The sequence below is a fragment of the Magallana gigas genome, chromosome 3, assembly GCF_963853765.1.
Source record: "Magallana gigas chromosome 3, xbMagGiga1.1, whole genome shotgun sequence".
Classification (NCBI taxonomy): Eukaryota; Metazoa; Mollusca; class Bivalvia; order Ostreida; family Ostreidae; genus Magallana; species Magallana gigas.
Window position 1 is genome coordinate 45851200 of NC_088855.1, and position 20161 is coordinate 45871360.

Consider the following 20161-nt stretch of genomic DNA (forward strand, 5'->3'; position numbering starts at 1 on the left):
AAGATTGGACACTATGAAAAACCCAACACAAGTAGATTTTTTCAGTAAAGTAAAAATGAAATAACATTTTAGCCACTGGAGATTAGAATGATACCTTATTTAACAGTTTATCTCATCGGGTAAGAGTTTTATGAAGTTTTAAAATAGTATCAGAATTTAAGGATCACCATGTATTTACTAACAATGAAGAAACGGAAAATGAACACGCATTGTCAAATGCAGCCATTCAGTAACCAATCTACCAAAACTGAAAATCGTCCTGGTCAGACTACGATAATGCAGCTATTGAGTATGGATTAGATATCGATGATGTATCCCTCTTTCTGGGAGCAAGAACTGGGTTCTTTTCTACAAATGACGCAGGATGGCACACACCATCCTTTTTCCACCATTGCGTACACCCTTAAGTTGAGGAATGTAAATATATAGGTATTTATACATATACGTATTAAATAATGTACATATTTTCATAATATATGTTGATACATGTACATGTACTTCATTTATTCCGTAAAAAATGTAGTATAAATAAAGCATTCACTGATTTACTACCTTTATCAGATGATTTACAAAGTTTCCTTTTTTTTTGTCTGAGGGAGCATCGTGTTTATTTCAAAAACCTGACATGAACATTAAAAGTATGTAAGTAATAAATTTATTCAACCTTCAAATTCGGAAGTCCTCCCACACTTTGATGACATATTTATCCTAAACTTATGTGTATTTGATAGGTACTTCGATTCTCTCTTGAAGGACGAATTGGTGTTCGATTGGAAGAGTCTGCTGGTGAAGAAGGTATATATATATATATATATATATATATATATATATATATATATATATATATATATATATATATATATATATATATATATATATATATATACACACTAGGGATGTCAAATCGGTCAATTTTTAGTACTCGGTTACTCGGACGTTTTTCCGATCGAGTACCCGGGTACTCGGTAAAAGTGTAAATGAATATGAACAAGTACATTGATAACTGTAAATTTAAATTGAATTCGGCCGTATACTTTTTGAGATTTTCAGCTATGTTCTCTCCTGTATGTCGTTCAGGCATTTCGCGGGTTACTTAAACATTTGTCATCAAATTCCAGTCGCTTTCAATGTGATGTTCCGTAATTGTTAGGTAACTTTTTGTTGCGTTTGACGTCCAAGTATCAGTCGTTAGAGCTACAGTATCAACTCTATCAAGTTCTCCTAACAGAGCGGATTTACGATCTTCGTACACTTTTTCGATCCTAGATTATATAGTATTACGGGACGGTATGTTGTAGTTTTGTGCGACGATGGACATCAGTTTTTTAAGCCTTTGCCTTCGACCATTTGTAACGGCATGTAATCAAACACAACAATATCAACAATCGCACGTGTAATATCATCTGTCTCTTTTCTCGAGAATTTACGGCTTCTTAGAGAATTTACAAAATACGATAAAGTCGGTTGCTTTTCTGAAGTTTCTGGCCTGTCAAATTCCTCCTTATGTTTAAGACGAATGTGATTTAACATGTTTGTCGTTCCCCCCGTATAGAATAAGTTTACTTCGCACAGCTGACATTTTACTGACATTTTACTTTTTTTGAATCTTCAGTTCTTTTAAAATATTTCCAACCTTTGAAGTCGGTGGCGGCATAGGAGGTCTGTTCATTTTCTCCACTGTGTGCTATCTAATTTATATAATAGACTATATAAACGATGTTCAGTGAAAACAAATCATTAAAGTAAGCCAAAAATAAGGGTAGATGACAGCCAAAAGCGAGAAAAGCTAGGTAACAGGTGCTTGGTCACGATAATTACTACATGTATATAAACACTGCCACAGGCGATAACGGTCATTTAGCATATTTAGAAGCGTAGGAAATCCTAATTACTGTATGTACAAGTGCAATGGACATTTTAAGTTTTAAAACCGATGTTTTAATGCATTATTCAATAAACTTAGTAAGATTAAAAAATATACATCCGAGTAACCGAGTACCGATTTTAGTATTCGATACTCGGACGTTCGATCGAGTACCCGGTTAACCGCGTACTCGTTGACATCCCTAATACACACACACACACACACACACACACACACACACACACACACACACACACACACACACACACACACACACACACACATTTTGCGAAACATTTCTTTTTTCAATGTGATTCGATTTCTTACTATGGTATTGTAAACAATGCTTTCATGTAAATTCTTAAAATGTGGTAGACCTAATATAGGGGTAGAGTTTATCAATGTCTTGTCCGGATCCCAATCCATTAACAATCTGTACACACTGCCAAGGTGCTGCTTCTCTCGAATGCGCAGTGGTGTCATTAGCTGTTATGTTTCTTGGAAATTCAAAGTCGTCCGAAATAACTATGCAACAATTTGAGGTGCCTCCATCGCTTAGACAGTTCGAAAAACCTCCATCGCTCAGGCTGTCTATATCTGATTGGGATTCTGAAGCAGAGTTTCTTAGATGTTTGAAACTAAACGTAAAATTAATTATGCTATTTTTATTTTACAAATACTTCAATTTTATTTCATCATTAGGTTTATATTGATTTTTTTCCATTATAACTTACCTGGTTTAATATCCAGCCCTGGTATGTCACAGACTTGTCTAGGGGATACACAGACTTTACGAGGTCAAGGAATGACATACATGTCCGATATGACAACTGACCTGCACATAATCTCTACCAGGTGTCCCTTAAACTGGTGGTTCTCGGTTCCAGACATCCTCTTGAAATGGTCCTTGATACGTTTCTATGCTCCTATGCACTTCCACCTCCTTCGTGTAAATGTATGTCTTCTTGAAAGTATACTTGTGTGTTACAATGAAAAAAGTGTACTATATTAATTCTTAAAACTCATATTTCCTGAACTTTTAAAGTTATTATACAGTCATGACATTGTTTCTTACTTTAAATTTCAATGATTTTAACATGTCCTGTTTGTTCAAAGTTTCATTTAATTTGTGTACTTAGATAAGCTTTTTAATATTAACATTGCAATGCATTCTGAACCACTCGTTTACTTTATCATCTCTGAGCATCATCAAAGAGAAGAAATTCTAAGGGTTGTTAAAATCTTGGGCTGTCATCTCTATCAAATTATGTCATTTCCTGTCTTTGAAAATTTCGCCGCTCTTTCTTGAGCCATCCATGGTTTGGAGTTCAGGAACTGATATTGGCTCGTTGCAACATTTTAAACCATAGTTTGTATTTCTACCACTTTCGAATAGTCTGAAAATTTAAAACATACTGTACTATTCCCAATTGATTTTACATAAATTTAATTTCACGCTTTGCTATAAATCGTTATTTTACCTGAACAAGGCTGAAATATGGTTCTGAGCAGCGTTGTCCCGGGCTAAATGCACTGTTTGAACCAACCACGGATTTACTCCATTGATGTATAATACACTAATGTTGCAACCAATACCCTTTGAAAGTCTTTCAAACTATGTGTCCAAAAAGGCGTCTTATGATGAGTGGCCATAATTAAGATGGACCAACAATGTATTTAGTTCACGTCCATCGCTTAAACATTTCTTTGTTTTTCCTGCGTACCCTCTGCTGTGTTTTATAACATTGAATGCCATTCATGATAGTGACAATTTTTACCTTGATTGACAATATTTCACATGCCAATTTTGCGGTAGTTTTGAGTGCATTTTAATAATTTGCGTCAATATTTAGTCATGTTATTTGCTTCGCTTTTGAATAAAAAGCTATCTTTATTAAATTGTTTTATAATGTATTTACCCCCCCCCCAAAAAAAAAAAATACCAACCCCATTTTTATATTTCTCTCCTTAAGTTGTACCACTTAAGGAAATAAAATGATTTGAATTGACATGTTGATAATGAGAAACAATTAAAACAATTACAGAAACTCGGATGAGATACACTTAAAGAAACATAGATCAAACATGTTTGGCATGCAGCCAATGATGTTACAACTAATGATAAATTTACTGTTAACGTTTTTATTTGTCCTATTTTAATTACTTCCCATTTTTTTCAGTGTTATATCTACATATGTATAACGAATTTCACGTGAAGTGGTATTGACGTATATCTGCCATGGATATTGAGTATATCAACATTACAAATAATTTTAACAATTCCAACTCTACTGCATAACCGACTTCTCTGGGATAGCTCTGGTATATCCCGCAGTAATGGCGCGACACATTTCAAAATTTACGTTTGATTTTCCTAAAGAACTATGCGGCCTTATTTCGTTTTTGTTCTCCTTCTCTTTCTTGTCTTCTGCTTTAATCGTCAGTGCTATGTCGTTTGACCGATTCCTAGCAGTCTTTTTTCCAGTATCATACAGGAAGTCTCCAGTCAAAGGGACAAATATAATTCTGGTTGGTATTTGGATATTTTCAGCCTGGATATTATCTCATAATTTAGTAGGTGTTGGCTCTGTAAAAACTGAATTAAAGGTATTTGTGCTGAATGGGAACTGAGGAAATTCTAGTAACAGAGTTCCAAAGAAACGCATCCCCTGGCTACAATGAATTGTATAAAAAAAAAAAACAACTGTCCCATGCCACCTTCAAATATTGGAAGAAAACGATATTCTAAATATAGCAAAATTAGAGAAAAGCGTGCTAAGGAATATCCATTGTAGTTTAAATGTTAATTTTAATCTAGTAATATGACCTGATAGACATTGTATTTATTCATCATTTTATTGTAGAACTGACGATTAATAACTTTTACAAATAATAGATTTACTACCAAACAAGTAACTACATCTGTTTTTTTATCAAGTATCACACCAGAGCTTCCTTAAGTTTACAGTAGTGATGTTCAAATGTAATGGGTGCTGAATACCGGAAACCCCTATTATTAACGAATTTCAGGGGGAAAATCGGGATGTTGTAACTAAAATAGATCTATGTTTATAAAACTTACTTCCCATTTAGTATTTACTTAGTATCTCTCTTATTATTGTATTGAACTGTTTATTATATACAAAGGTGGTACTATTCCGGAATTTAAGATTCTTGAACATGGACGGTGAATTAGAAATCGGGGTTACAAACACTTTTAATAATTCCAACTCTACTGATGAAACAGTGGTGTCTGAAAGCATTGTCCCTCCAAGCCTTCAGTATTTTTTTGGTGTGTCTGGAAACTTGATCGCTATGATTCTCCTCTATCGGTCGTCCATTCGACACAAATGGAAGCCGTTTTATAGACTAGTTGGAGGTCTAGCCATCACCGACCTCTGTGGAATAGCTCTGGTATATCCTGCAGTAATGGTTCGATACATTTCTGGATTCACATACGACTTCCCAAAAGAACTTTGTGGATTTGTCTCGTTTTGGATGTCTTTCTCTTTCATGTCTTCTGCTTTTATCGTCAGTGCTATGTCGTTTGACCGATTCCTGGCAGTCACTTTTCCGATATTTTACAGAAAGTCTCAAGTCAAAAGAACGAATATAATTCTGGTTGTCATTTGGATTTTCGTAGCTTGTATATCATCTCTTAATTTAGTAGGTGTTGGCTCTGTGAAAAACTTTTATCCGGGCTCTTGGTGTTTTCTAGACTTTGCAAACAAAGGAACACTGGAGCGAATAAATACGTACATATATTCAATCACTGGATTACTTATTTTATCAACCACTGTCGTTTTTAACATAGCAGTTGTCTACGCCTTAAAAAGAAAAACAAACCGTTCAACATCGGACATCAAGAGAAAGAGAAATGAGATTTTTATCATGGTTTTCCTTTTCTTGATAGTGACGCTTTTCTCAATATGCTGGGGTCCATTAATGGTAAATAAATTAAAATAATTTTAGTTTTTTAATGCAATCAAGTCTTTTATCAATTCTTAGTTTGAATGATTTACTTTTATAATATACTTTTCGAAATAATAAGTGTAAAGTGCATAGTTTATATTTGATAAATATTTATATCATAATAACGTTTTGTTCAAAATATTTTGGTATGTTTGTAATCAAGATATTTAAGGGGGCGTGCGGCCATCTTGTACATTTGAGGATAAATCTTCAAAATAATTCTGCAGCTGCGCAGTTCGACAGCTGTTCTGAGTGATTAAAAAGGCATTGTCTTGTTCTTATATGCATACATCTTAAACAAAATGACATGTAGGACTTTATATTTATTGCTTTTATATCTTCTGGCAACATTTTTGGCCAGTTTCGTGCAGAAACAAGCCAGTTCAAGAAATGTTTACATTCTTATCCTCAAATGTACAAGATGGCTGCACATTCCCCTTAATCAAACATCTTCAGTGTATTTTCATATAGTTTTCTGGGATTGTGTCAGGTAGTTTTTTAATCATTTAAAAGTTGTTTCATGCTAATTTTGTATAGCCGATATAGAGGATATATTATTAGTTGTCTTTAGTTTTCCCGAGGTACAGAAAGGGGGATTTGCAGTATTTAAAGGTTAAAAAAATCAAACATACATTAGAAATAATTTGCTGCTTCATGATTCAAGTATCCTTAAACCTTAAAAGAATAATAATTAAGTCTCTTATTATTTTATTTTGCTATCACTCATTTAAAGTTCTACAGCTCTTAGCTTTTGCTGATTTTTTTTCACATTTTACTATATTTGTTCCCTAAGGTTCTCGATTGAAAGATATATTATAATAATTTCTGAAATTTGCTTTGATTCATAGATTTGCACTTTGCAATTACTAATTCCTCTTTAATATCGCTTAATCTTAAGATTTGAATCCTGGATTTTAAGATGCATTTAATGTTTTGTTTCCTTTATAAGGAGACTTACTTAACACACTTATGTGTGCATATTTGCGATTATATCTATATAATTTCTCTGATCCAAAGATAAATATTCATTAGGCCTTAGGCTAGTCCTTTGTTTTATTGAATTAATATAAAGCTTACGATAAATTCATTTTTAAAAACTGTACTCTGAACTCTAGAAAAATATCTTTTAGTGTGAAAAAAAGCACAACACACCAAGGCAAAAACATTACAATGTGGTAAATGTCAATTTCGTTATGATAAAGTTAAAATGGTTGTTGATCATTTAATTAAACATTAAACTTCAACAAAGGTATTTATAGAATAGCTCGACAATAGATCATTTGCTTAATAATCAAGAAAAATACAGGAGGTTGTAACAACTTTTGTTATTAAGTTTTTATATGTGTGCTTTCTGTGTTAATAAAATTCATTATTTAATATTGCTAAATGTTTGGTTCATATTATTTCTAGACTAATACATGTCCATAAATACATTTTATATATACATGTACATGTATACTTGCATTGTTGTACTTATATTCTTAAAGGTCCGAATGCTAATTAACGCCAGCTCAAGTGACCCAAAGAATGGACCTGAAGAACTCTTAGCAGTGCGTATGACCATAAGCAACGCTATCGTTGACCCTTGGATCTATATCATTTTGAGAAAAGAAAATCTTTTAAATATTTCTAAGTTAGTTCAACGAGTTCGCAAAAGTGGGTATCTACCAACAGTATGTTTCACCAGGGAATCTACGGGAGTATGCGAAGTTTCAACTATATCATCATCTCGGACATGTTAGACCCATTTATGTAATTGATATACATGTTTTTTTCGAATGAGGGATGCATTTTTGTTTAGATTTATCATATCGGTTTTTTTTGTTTATAAAACGTATTCTTGATATGTACATAAAATTGATTTGAAATATACATATAATTTTGTATTTTATTTTATATATCTTGATGAGGACGTAATTTCTTTCATAATCATTTATACTTTGAAATGGATACAAACTTGACGGATGTTGTATGGTGTGGTTTTATCATTTAGTTTACTCTGTTATGGATCGTATTGCGTAATCTTTCATCAACAAATTGCATCATTTCTTACATAATCTTAATTTCTTTTTAATCATCATATTTAAGTCAGAATCAAAATGATTGGGGTTTTTTTGTTGTTGAAAGTTACAGCTTAGGTTTAAAATCATTCTTTGAAAATTTGGTTTAAAGTGGTTCAAAAAGTCAAATGTCCAATTTAATTGCATTCAAACTAATTTCCTATATATCCCTTATAAAACCTGAAGATTTTTATGATGTGATGTAAGATAATATATACCCTTTTTACATGGTAATTATGTGCTTTTCTTTTTTTCTTTTTTTTTTGGAACAGGCGCTATATCTCTTTAAATAAGTTTGCAATATAAATATTATTTACAAGCATACGTCTTACAACTGAACATATTTATGTGGATATTCACTTAAAATTGAATCTACGTGCAAAATTTGAATGCTCAATAAACTATGTTTGAAAATTAATAACAAAATATCAAAATTTAAACTTACAGAAAGATAAAACACAAACAGTAAGGCCCCATTTGTTATACATTGAAATGGATACAAACTTGACGAATGTTGTATGGTGTGGTTTTACCATTCAGTTTACTTTCTTCCGTGAATAGAGTTATGGATCGTATTGCGTAATCTTTTATCAACAAATTGCATAATTTTTTTCACATACATTTTTTCATATGCATGTTAATATCCTAAATAGACCTCAATTTCAAGAAAACGTGTGAGCAAAGCAGTGTCAACGATTGTTGGGTGTTAAGATTGTTGACATTGATTAACTTTCAGGGATCAATTAACACACACTTATAACTTAATCATTAATCGTAGCGCCAAATCCAGTCCAATACCTGACTTTATAGACCACCTTCGTCTTATATCTTACTTAAAACATTGTGTCACAAATCAGTATCTACCGGTATTGTATTTTTACGTACAAGTATCCTGTAGGGACCCTCTTAAAGTTACTGTGTAACTATTTTTTATACCCGTAGTGGACACGGTGTCAGCTACAGTACGTATTGGTCAGTGTTTTTCTATTGTTTGATTGCCTTATTTAAACTGCCGCATTGCAGACCTGGGGCCCGTTTCACAAAGATTTCCTAAGATGTTTCCTAAGATAGAACTTAAGATATGCCTAAGTTATAACTTAGGAAGTTCCTAAGATTTGTCATAGCTGTTTCACAAAACTTTCTTAACGTAACGCAGTTGACTAAATCTTATCTTAAGATACATTGTAAGCCACTTTTAAATCATTTCGTTATTCCTAACTTATACCGATCATGTAAATTCTTTTCAATATGGCTTGGGTGTAAACTTTCTAAGTAAACGTAAAAACACATTCCCTTATTCACCTAGAAACAAATAAGAAAAAAAAAAGTTAAAACGTGTAAATCGAGTGCAAATAGTGTAGTGCGAATGTGCATGTCCTGAAATTTTGTATAATATTTAACCTTCACGTGCATACACGAGTAGATAAAAATAACGTAATAAAACCGTACATTCTTCGAAAACGGTACTTTTTGAATTTGAGAGATCGCCGTATATTTCTTGTTTTTGCTACATGTACATATAATTCTTGACAGCATGAATCATATGAAAACATTTATCACTGCTAGAATTTCCGTTATTCTTTATAAATGACCGAGTGTATTTGTTTGTCTAGTTGGTCCATTGTAAAAAGTCCGTGTTAACATATATGATATGCTTTATTCTAAATTACAAATACCTGTTGAGATATCCAGATATTATGACTTTACTGTATACAATACTCACATGCAGTGACCAGTAGGATTTAGAATGGAAAGATGTGGAACTTTAAAACTAAGTTTAATGTAACGCATGTTTTCTTGTAATGGTTGATATAAGAATAGGTTTTTTTTTAACAAAAGGAAACATTGCAAATAAATGCATTTTGGCTGATAGAGGAAGCGAGGATAAAAGGCAACAATTTCTTAAAACAGCATTCCCAGGGATAATTTAGCATCGACATACTTAAACCACTGCCGGTCACTCCTACCCCTCCCAACAAAAAACTGAAATAAACAACCCCTCACCCCACGCAAAGAAAACACCTAAAATTTCTTTCGTTAGAGAAAAGCTTATTTGGTAGAGGGATAGGACAAATCATCGCGTCATTCTGTAATTGAGTTTTATTTATTATTTATTCCTATTTTTATCAAACTACTTAAGATATCAGTGATTCTCGGGCATGACTAATTTCATTATCATCAGTGCACTAGCTACAATGTATAACAATACCCGCTACCCATTTGCGCGTGCGACCAGATAATCTTAAAATAATGTTAAAATTAAAAGTCTACACAAAAGAAATAAATTGAAGAAATATATGTTTATTTTGATAATTCTAAAGTTGTCAGTTAAGATGTGAAGTGAACAAGTCCTAATGATTCGTTTTTTCTTCTATTTTTGTTCAACTTCAATGTGCATGTAATTCATTTCATTACAAAATAAATAGTCGCCATGTTAAGTTTGTTCCTAAGACATCAATTTACCTGTCTTAAAGTTAAGACATAACTTAGGAATTTCATAAGATAAGACTGGAATAGTGAAACGGATAAGTAATGAACTTAGGAAAAAGTTCTTTCCTAAGATATAACTTAGTCCTAAGTATGCTTTGTGAAACGGGCCCCTGGCAGACAGTGGCCATGTTTTCTTCATGACAGGGGTCCCTATCCAGTTTCTGGCAGTCCATTGTCATGGTAATACCTGTCCGCCACTGTCTCACGCCATGCCATATCTACCCATATCGTCCGTCTACTCACTGGATGGCATCTACTTCTATTCTACATGCCCGTGATGGAGACTTGGGACACCAGAAAACTTAAACATTTTATTGTTCATGTTATGTATAAATTATGTACATTTGTTGGGTTTTATTTATTTAAAATTTGTAAATATAAATCCTGAAAAGTCACGACGGCTGTCGTGACACATTGCTTTGCTACAATAATTGCATATAAAATATTTTTTAACGAAACAAAACATTCATATACTTAAAGATGTATATTTAATGTTTAAAAACTGTTTTATGAAACATATCCGATAAAAATTTCGTTAATACAATGTTATTCGAAACGTATTCTTGTTTTCCTTTCACATATGAAAGATCTGGTCACTGCTATTGTTATAATACGGTACTCGCAGTTCTTTCAATGGAAAATAAATCGAGCACGTCAGCTATTTTTAAAAGGTACTCCCAAACAGGTTTTATTTGTTAAGGCTAAGCGGGGTACATAAGGGGTTCTGTCATCAAAAAACATGATTTTGGTGACGATTTTTCCTTTATTGAACCTTTATAAAATTGTACCGACACGTAGGTATAAAATTGGGTATAAATACAGAAGAGCTTGCTTTTGATTAACAAACTTTGGATGTCTTCAGCAAAATGGTTTCGGATGACGAGTTTCCTTTAACACAAAACAAATATCGCGATGATTCTCCAACTGATGAAAATTCCGACGTAATTCTAAATGTCATTTTAGACTTGGAGGAAGAAACTAGGAATAAAGCAAATTTCCAAATGAATTTTGATTTCAAAAGTGACCGTTTCTCTGATATTTCCGATTTTGAAGAAGACAACAATCTTTTGATACAAGCTTCTCAGGAAATTGAAAAAACAGAAAATTCCAAACGCTTTTCTATACCTCTACAGGAAAGGGATGTATAAGAATTCGTTATGAACTCAAAACCTTTCAACACCATCAACAAGACGTGATGGGCAGTGAGTGTTTTTGTATTCTTGGAAAATTACTCGTGGTTGGGAAGGCGGACTACTAACAATGTCCAATGAAAGTTTGAATTTAGCGCTGAAATTTTTCATTCTCGAAGTCCGCAATAAGTCTGGAAAAGAATATTATCCGAACACAATTTATGAACTAATTATTTCCCTACAGCATTATTTGAGAGCAACAAAAGATTTGTGAGTTTTCTGGACGACCCCGAGTTCAATACAATGCGGGAGGTTTTAGACGCCAAGATGAAAAGTCTGTCTAAACAAGGTATAGGACTTAAAAGACGACAAGCTGACATCATTTCGATAGATCAAGAAATTATCATGTGGCAGAAAGAAATGCTAGGAACAGACTCACCGAAGCGTCTTTTGGACACTTTACTGTACAGCCTTGGACTTAATTTTGCACTCCGTTCAGCTCAAGAGCACAGGAATCTAAGGGTTGGTGAAAACTCACAACTGACTATCAAAACATTTCCGAACAACGTTAGATACTTGGAATACAAGGAGGATGTGTCAAAGTGCAATTCAGGGAGTCTAAATCATCGCAAAGTGGAGCATAAAGTTACAAGAGCCTATGAAAATCTACTCCAGCCTGAAAGATGTGTTGTAAAACTCTTTGAAAAATACATGAGTTTACGGTACGTAAAAATAAATTCCTTATATAGCGTCATACCCTCGATTTGTGTATTTTATGCATCGTTAATATATTTATTAAACTCTTTTCCAGCCCCGGCTGTGGAAAATGCGATGCATTTTATCTGAGACCAAAACCTGCACCAAAAGGAAGTGTATGGTATGACAGTGTACCAGTGGGTATTCATACTTTACAATAGACAGTGACGAAGATGTGCAAAGAAGCAGGTTTTGATGGATACTATACAAATCATTCCTTGAGGGCTACTGCTGCAACACGCCTTTATGCTGCCGGGGTCGACGAACAACTTATCGCCGAAAAAACAGGCCATAGACCCTCTGTCATTCGCGCATACAAACGTACTTCGGAGGAACAGCAGCAGAGCGTCAGTGATTTGATACAAAACAGTCTACTGTCTCTGCATAAGAGTCCAAAAAAATAAAATCTAATGAAAGTGTTTCTCTTGGATCAGCTAAAGAAATTAAAATCTCAGCTGGGGATGTTACCGTTAATTTGAAACTTTGAAATGGTTACCGTTGGTACAATTTTGGATTTATATTGTGTTCTTTTGCTCATGAAGGATATAAACTAAATGTTTAACAATTACTATAGAAACACAGTTAATTTCCGTATTTACAATATTTACAGTTATGCACATGTTTCAATAAATCTTTTTTCTTGACGTTTTGGTTTTTTCAGTCCTGTAATAGCTTTAATATTGGCCCTGTCTCCATAATATTGGACAGTGCCTGGTTCAATATGAGAAATAAAGTACTATAAATACAAAGAATTGACTCGCAGCAATGTTTTAAGTAAAGGATTGACATTTACTCCAACGCCACAGGGCATTAAACATGAACTAAGAACAGATATAAAAGAGTACACTAGAAAATTGAGAGTTGCCGAGTATTTCTATGAGGAAAATGACGGTGAAACTGAATTGGAAGAACACCTTGTACGCAGCAAGTCTTACTTTAATCCTAAAAAAGGGTTAAAATGAAATTTTAGATACTATTTGTGATACTCTTAATGATTTACCTCTGAATAGTAACACCAAAAGTGGAAACGCTAAATGCAACTTAAATAACGAGGAAATGACAGCCTTAAAATACCAGGCTGAAGCTAGCAGCCACTAACAGCAGCCACTTAGCACGTAGAAACTAGCAGCCAATAAGGAATTCATTAAAGTACTGAGAGTACTCGAACAGAAAATTATATTTTACTTAATTATCGACATATTTTAATTAATATCAAAATAATTAATGCTCAGTAATTTGTACGAGCATTGAAGACTTTCGAAGCAGTAAAGCTCGCCTGGATAAGAGTTATAAATGCATTTTTGTTGGATAGAAATGAAATACGTCTACACGGGTAATAAGTTATGAAAATAAAGTCATCCCAATTGTAGACTTATTGATACAAATAGAAAAGCTATATACATCGTATAAAGTGACAAACAAACGAATTACGATATAAAAGACATGATAAATTAACGTAAATTAAAAGGCATTAAACATTACAAATACGTTAAAAACCCCAAGCCAATCCAGTGTGGCAAGATAATTTGTTTACATCGAAGTTGAACATGTGCGTGTTAAACAAATTATCCTTGGGCCTTTTTACTACCCTGGAAACAGCATCAATCGAAAACTAAAAAGACATCGTATTATTACGAATATGAAACAATAGAGCACCCAGCATTGTGATTTTATTCTCATAAGAAAATTATCATATGTCACAGTCAAAAACATCAAAAATCATCAGGTAAGATTGGGATTATTTTGTCTCAGCCATGTTCTGACGTGAACCTTCGAATACAACAAAGACAATGAAAGGGTCGGTTTAGCTTTGAGACACTAGGATTAGGTAGAGGACCTTAAGACGTATTCATAATAAGCATTAGAGGACACCTATGACCCCTACAAGGGTTCGGTTAGCTCACCCGAACTTTGTCATATTTTAGCATTTCACAATGATATAGGGGTGAAAAGTGGGCCATTATCTCTTTTATCGTTGAAGTGTGCTTCAAACGAATTACAAGGTAGTGTAGGGGGCATACGGGGCTATTATTTTCCGGTCTCAGAATTGGGCTGTAGGGGTACCACCAAGTGGCTCCCAGGGGTTCTGGCTCATTTCAGGGGTTTATATCTCACTTGAGATTGAAACAATTCGTCAAATACGACAAAACATGGCTGAGACAAAATAATTCCAATTTCACTTGATGATTTTTGCTGTTTTTGACTGTGACATATGATAATTTTTATTTGAAAAAATTCACAATGCTGTTCTATTGTCTCATATTCGTAATAATACGATGTCTTTTTAATTTTCAATTGATGTTGTTTCCAGGGGAGTAATAAGGCCCAAGGATAATTTTTTTAGCACGCGCATGTTCAACTTCGATGTAACCTAATCTTCCCACACTGGATTGGCTTGGGTTTTTTTTGTATTTGTATCGTTTTATGCCTTTTAAATCACTTTAATTTATCATTCTTTAATATCGTAATTCGTTTGTATATCACTTTATACGATGCATATAGTTTTTCTATTTGTATCAATAAGTCTACACTTAGGATAACATTATTTTCATAACTTATGACCCGTATAGACGTATTTCATTTCTATCCAACAAAGACGCATTTATAACTCTTATCCAGGCGAGCTTTACTGCTTCGGAAGTCGTCAACGCTCGTTCAAATTATTGAGCATTAATCATTTTGATATTAATTAAAATATATCGATAATTAAGTAAAATATAATTTTCTATTCAAGTACTCTCAGTACTTTGATGAATTTCCTTATAGGCTGCTAGCTTCTACGTGTTTAGTGGCTGCTGTTAGTGGCTGCTAGCTTCAGCCTGGTCCTTAAAATCACTGTCAAACGATGAATCAATTGTGATTAAAGAAGCGGACAAAGGTAGTGCAGTTGTCATAATGGATTCTAATTTTTACAAAGAGCACATTATTAACATGCTGTCAAACACTGTCTATTACAAAGAAATAGAAGACAATGACGACAATAAAACTATGCAAAAAATAAAAAAAATATGTTAAAACGACAGAAAACAACATCCAATTTAACAGATACGGAGGAAGACTACTTAACAAATTTTGAATTTAGAGAGAGCAACTTGTACGTACACAAATCAGAACAAATGAAGGAGGCAATTAAAACCCAGCATTCGGAGTACATCAATTGTCCAAATCCAAGTGATATTTCTTTCCGACCAGCAGTAGGCGGACCTTCAGCACCAACTCAAAGACTCAGCAGTTTATTAAACATTCTTTTAAAACCATTCTGTAGTGAAGTCAAAAGCTACGTTCAAGGTGACTTGGACTTCCTCCGTCATTTACCAGAAAAAACTGAGGAAAACAACAAATTTGTTACACTGGATGTTATCAATTTGTACAGTAACATCAAATTCTCTGGGACTTGAAGCAATTAAGTATTGGGTAAATAGAATCCAGAGAAAATAAACAACCGTTTTCTAAAAGATTTTATTTTAGAAGCTATGGAAATCGTTCTCACGAAAAATACTTTTACATTTAATGGTAAACACTTTAGACAAATCAAGGGAACGGCCATGGGATCCAAAATGGCTCCTATATATGCGACGTTAGCCCTAGGATATTTGGAGGAAACGATATACAAAAAAGTTAACCAGACATTTGAGGAGGACACTGGAAAATATATCTTAACAAACTGGAACAGATTCCTCGACGATTGCTTTATAGTCTGGAATTCAGGAGATAACAACCTGAAAACTTTTAAAGAAATATTAAATGAACTGAATCCAGACATTAAATTTACAGCGGAAGAAAGTATTGATATCGTTCTTGGATATTCTACTGACTAAACAGGACGAAGTCATCATGACCGATATATTTAACAAACCAACTGATACACATCAGTATTTACATTTTAACTCGTGTCATCCACGGCATACTAAAAGAGCTTTACCGTATAATTTAGCAAGAAAATATGTACCATAGTCAACAGTGAGCCTGTAAAAATACAGGGATTACATCAACTGAAGCAGTTCCTGTTGAAAAGATATTATCCAGAAAAAAGTATCGATGACGCCATTGAGAAATGTTAAAAATTAGATAGAAAGGATTTACTTAATCCCATTCAACGGAACAAAACCCAATGCATAATCCCATTAGTAACAACATATAACCCGAAAAATCCAAACGTTACTCCTACAGTTAAACATCTTAACGAAGTCTTGAAGACGGGTGAAACCTTTTTTAAAATATTTGAAAAACAGAAGTTTATTAACAGTAAAAGACAACCAAAGAAAGAAAGAAAGTCCAATTTCACAGAAAAAACAGATTACAAAGTAACCAAATGCCAAGATCCACAGTGTGGTACCTGCCCGTATATCAAAACAGGACAAAAATTCAACTTTAGTGGGAAAGATTTTACTATCAACGATGACATGTCATGCCATACCAGAAATTTAATTTATGTAATCACATGTTCTGGATGTGGAGAACTTTATATTGGAGAAACAGGGAATACATCACGGGAACGAATCCGGATACATAAACAGCATATTAATTCACCGGAATATCGTAAAATAAAACTCAGTGAGCATCTGGACGTATGTGGAAAGAAATCTTTTACTGTTTTCCCCTTTTATAAAATGTGCGAGTCTAATACTTCTGAAAGACGAGAAAAAGAAAAACATTTTATGAAAACATATAAACCTAAATTGAACAGTTTATTATAACATCCGTGTACCATTTTAATGGTTGTGTTAAATTACATTGTTTTTATTTAATTGATATATGTTATGCTTAAAAAACACGCCAAAATTGTGACGTCAACACCAAAGACTTTGCTAACGTTATTATGACGTCACAATAAAGTCGTTACCTTTGTTAGTTGTAAAACATCTAAGGATGAAAATGAAAGCGCTTATGTTATACTCGGACTTTGTGTTTTTATTCATTTAAGTTTTCTATATTTTTTCCGACCACTGTGACTTTTTTCTGGATTTACCTATATATATATATATATATGGAACTACAATTGACTAGTTCAGTTTGGTTGGATATTTCCTTGCGTACGGCCTTTAAAAGGTTTTCCGACTCAAACTGCTGTGACCAAGCAGGTACTTGTTCAGCTATGACTATGGAACGCCGTATATACATACACACATAGTTTGTAATGCACTCTATTCATCACAGGGAGCCAATGCGAATCAAACAGGATGGGCTGATGTTGTATAAGAGGGCATTTCCATAGTCCAGCCGCAATGTAACCAGAGAGTGGACAAGTGTTTTGCATGCCGTGTCCGTAAGATAGTGCCGAATGCGTCATATTTTTCGAATCTGTAAGTAACAAATCTTTATTATTTATTTAGACCGTATTGCACTGCTTTTCAAATGATTGGAGTTGATCAAAAAATGCTCCAAAATTTCTCACAATTTGGACACTTTGAATTATGTTTTGGTCGAAGAGTAAGCTAGTTTCGCTCAGGTTTTTGATGCCACTTCTCGGGGCAAAATCAATCAGATCAGTTTTCTCCTCATTTAATTTTGGCATGTTGTTAGAAATCCACAGCTTCATATCATTCAGGCAGCGTTATAAACTTGACGGCACATCTTGCTAGTTCTCAGTTGGCTTTACGATGAGATACACTTGTGTATCATCGGCGTATACGTGATACGGCATACCATGATGCAAGCAGAACTCGGTAAGTGGACGGAAGAAAATGCAGAAGATTTTTGGTCCCAACACTGAGCCTTGGGCCACTCCAATATCAAGCGGTACCGGAACCGATTGGTATACGTTGCGGTTTTTCTTTTACTTATGTAAGATTTGATCCACAAAAGGGCATTATCTGTGATACCAGGAGAATTATGCATTCTAGGATTAAGTTAATTTAAAGTCAGAGGAGAAGGTCATTTCATATGAATTTGTTTCTTATATGACTTTTATATTTAATTTGGCTTTATTTTACACTTTAAAATAAAATTATTTTGCAGAGTTAATAAAAAAAAAAGGTCCATGTTCCCCCAGTTAAGAAAAGCGATCAATTCGATTTAGAAGTCGTCATTCTTCCTGATAAACCTTTAAAGTGGAACGTTACACCAAATTTTTCTATGGAGTGTTAAAGTATCAACTCTGAAACAGGATTTCGTTGTTCAAAAAGGATATATGCCTATATTTATTTTATACAAATATTTTACGGATGGAATGCAAATGTCGTGATAAAGATAATGAAGAAAAAAGGTGAGAAAAACTGTTAACCTTTAATTTTTGAATCGGAATCAAGAGGGTTTTTTTAAACACAACTGCAGCGGACTGCGAACGATAGCATTGTCTAGTCGCCGAACAAAAACTCTATTTTTTAAATATCTAATTAAAGTTATTTTTTTTATAATAATGTAAACATTTATGTATATTTTCACTTAATATAAATTACAAAGAAAGATAAGTTTGTATTTTGGGTTAAAACAGCTCATTTCATAATAGAAAATAACGGAAAATGAATGGTTTTTTTAAAAACCTCCCCTGCCCCCCTTTCGTGAAACAAAAATTCCTTTTGAGATGTTTTATTTATTGTTATTTATCATTTTTATACCAAAGGGTTTGTTGTTTCACGGGGGGGGGGGGGGGGGGGGTATAAATACGTTCCAAAAAATTTTATTACAAATTTTATTTTGATAAAAATCAATTAGAATTTGAATATCTGACTGAAATCCCGAAATATTTGGATGTAAAATGTAGGCGGGAAACGGGCGTTAGCGTTCGCAATTCTTTACGTAATTGCGTTAAATAAAAGTGTGTCATCACGTGATTTCTCACCTCAGGTAAAAATATATCACGTGACGTGTGAGGTAGCATGTTATGTGCTAACAAGGACAATGTTTTCGAACACATTAAGTTGTCAAGCATTGATTCAAAGTCTTCTGTACTTACATGGACGTGGTCTAATTGTTGAAACCATAGTAAATAGTATACATGTACCATATAGAATAGATAGGGTTATGGTGAAAGAGTGATCACATAAATTTTTTTATACATGGCATTGCTATTTATGCTAGTCTAATTTTAGTACCATTCTGAAAATGTTAGCTCCACCTCTCGTGCATATTAATATCAATCTTATGTTTGACCAAGAGCAGAAAAGCAAGAATTATCTTTTTTCAATAGTTGTAAAGAGAAAAACATAGAATGAGCTTATTGTATCACAGTCTAAAATCTTAATTCATGGTGGAAATTGACTAGACTTTTTAAAAAATTTAACAAAAGTGATATTAGATATAAACGCAACAGAAGCGACCGAAAAGGGCCCAAACCCCGGCGCTATGTGCAGTCATCCTTTCCGGGTAACGTGTTTTATTGGTTTTATTTTTAATATATAACTTCCCCTTTTTCAACGTTATTTCTTATTGCGTATCTTGTCGTGTCTCTGCCATGGAAAGTTTCAACATTTCGGATAATTCCAACACAACTGATAAAACAGTTGTGTCTGAAAGTATTGTCCCTCCTATCCTCCAGTATTTTTTTGGTGTGTCTGGAAACTTGATTGCTATGATTCTCCTCTGTCGGTCGTCTGGTCGACACAAATGGAAGCCGTTTTATAGACTAGTCGGATGTTTAGCTATAACCGACTTTTGTGGAATAGCTCTGGTATATCCCGCAGTAATGGTTCGATATATTTCTGGATTTACGTTTGATTTTCCCAAAGAACTATGTGAATTTGTCTCGTTTTGGTTCTCCTTCTCCTTTTTGTCTTCCGCTCTAATCGTCAGTGCTATGTCGTTTGACCGATTCCTGGCAGTGAGCTTTCCATTATTATACAGGTTGTCTAAAGTCAAAAGAACGAATTTAATTCTGATTGTCATTTGGCTATTTTCAGCTTGTATCTCATCTCTTAATTTAGTAGGTGTTGGCTCCGTGAAAAACTTTT

General features: G+C 33.7%; 2 protein-coding genes across 2 annotated transcripts; both read left to right on the top strand.

Annotated features, from left to right (window-relative positions):
* The first annotated feature begins 4937 nt into the window (after positions 1-4937).
* Positions 4938-7646, top strand: LOC136273386 (prostaglandin E2 receptor EP4 subtype-like). The gene is made up of 2 exons (XM_066077804.1): positions 4938-5812; positions 7324-7646. The coding sequence occupies exons 1-2, from the start codon at positions 5045-5047 to the stop codon at positions 7576-7578; spliced, it is 1023 nt and encodes a 340-aa protein (XP_065933876.1). The 5' UTR covers positions 4938-5044; the 3' UTR covers positions 7579-7646.
* Positions 7647-11628: 3982 nt separating this feature from the next.
* On the top strand, positions 11629-12890 carry LOC136274020 (uncharacterized protein KIAA1958-like). The gene is given in 2 exon segments (XM_066079997.1): positions 11629-12238; positions 12328-12890. Coding segments are annotated over 2 exon segments (768 nt in total). The 5' UTR covers positions 11629-11819; the 3' UTR covers positions 12677-12890.
* The last annotated feature ends 7271 nt before the right edge of the window (positions 12891-20161 follow it).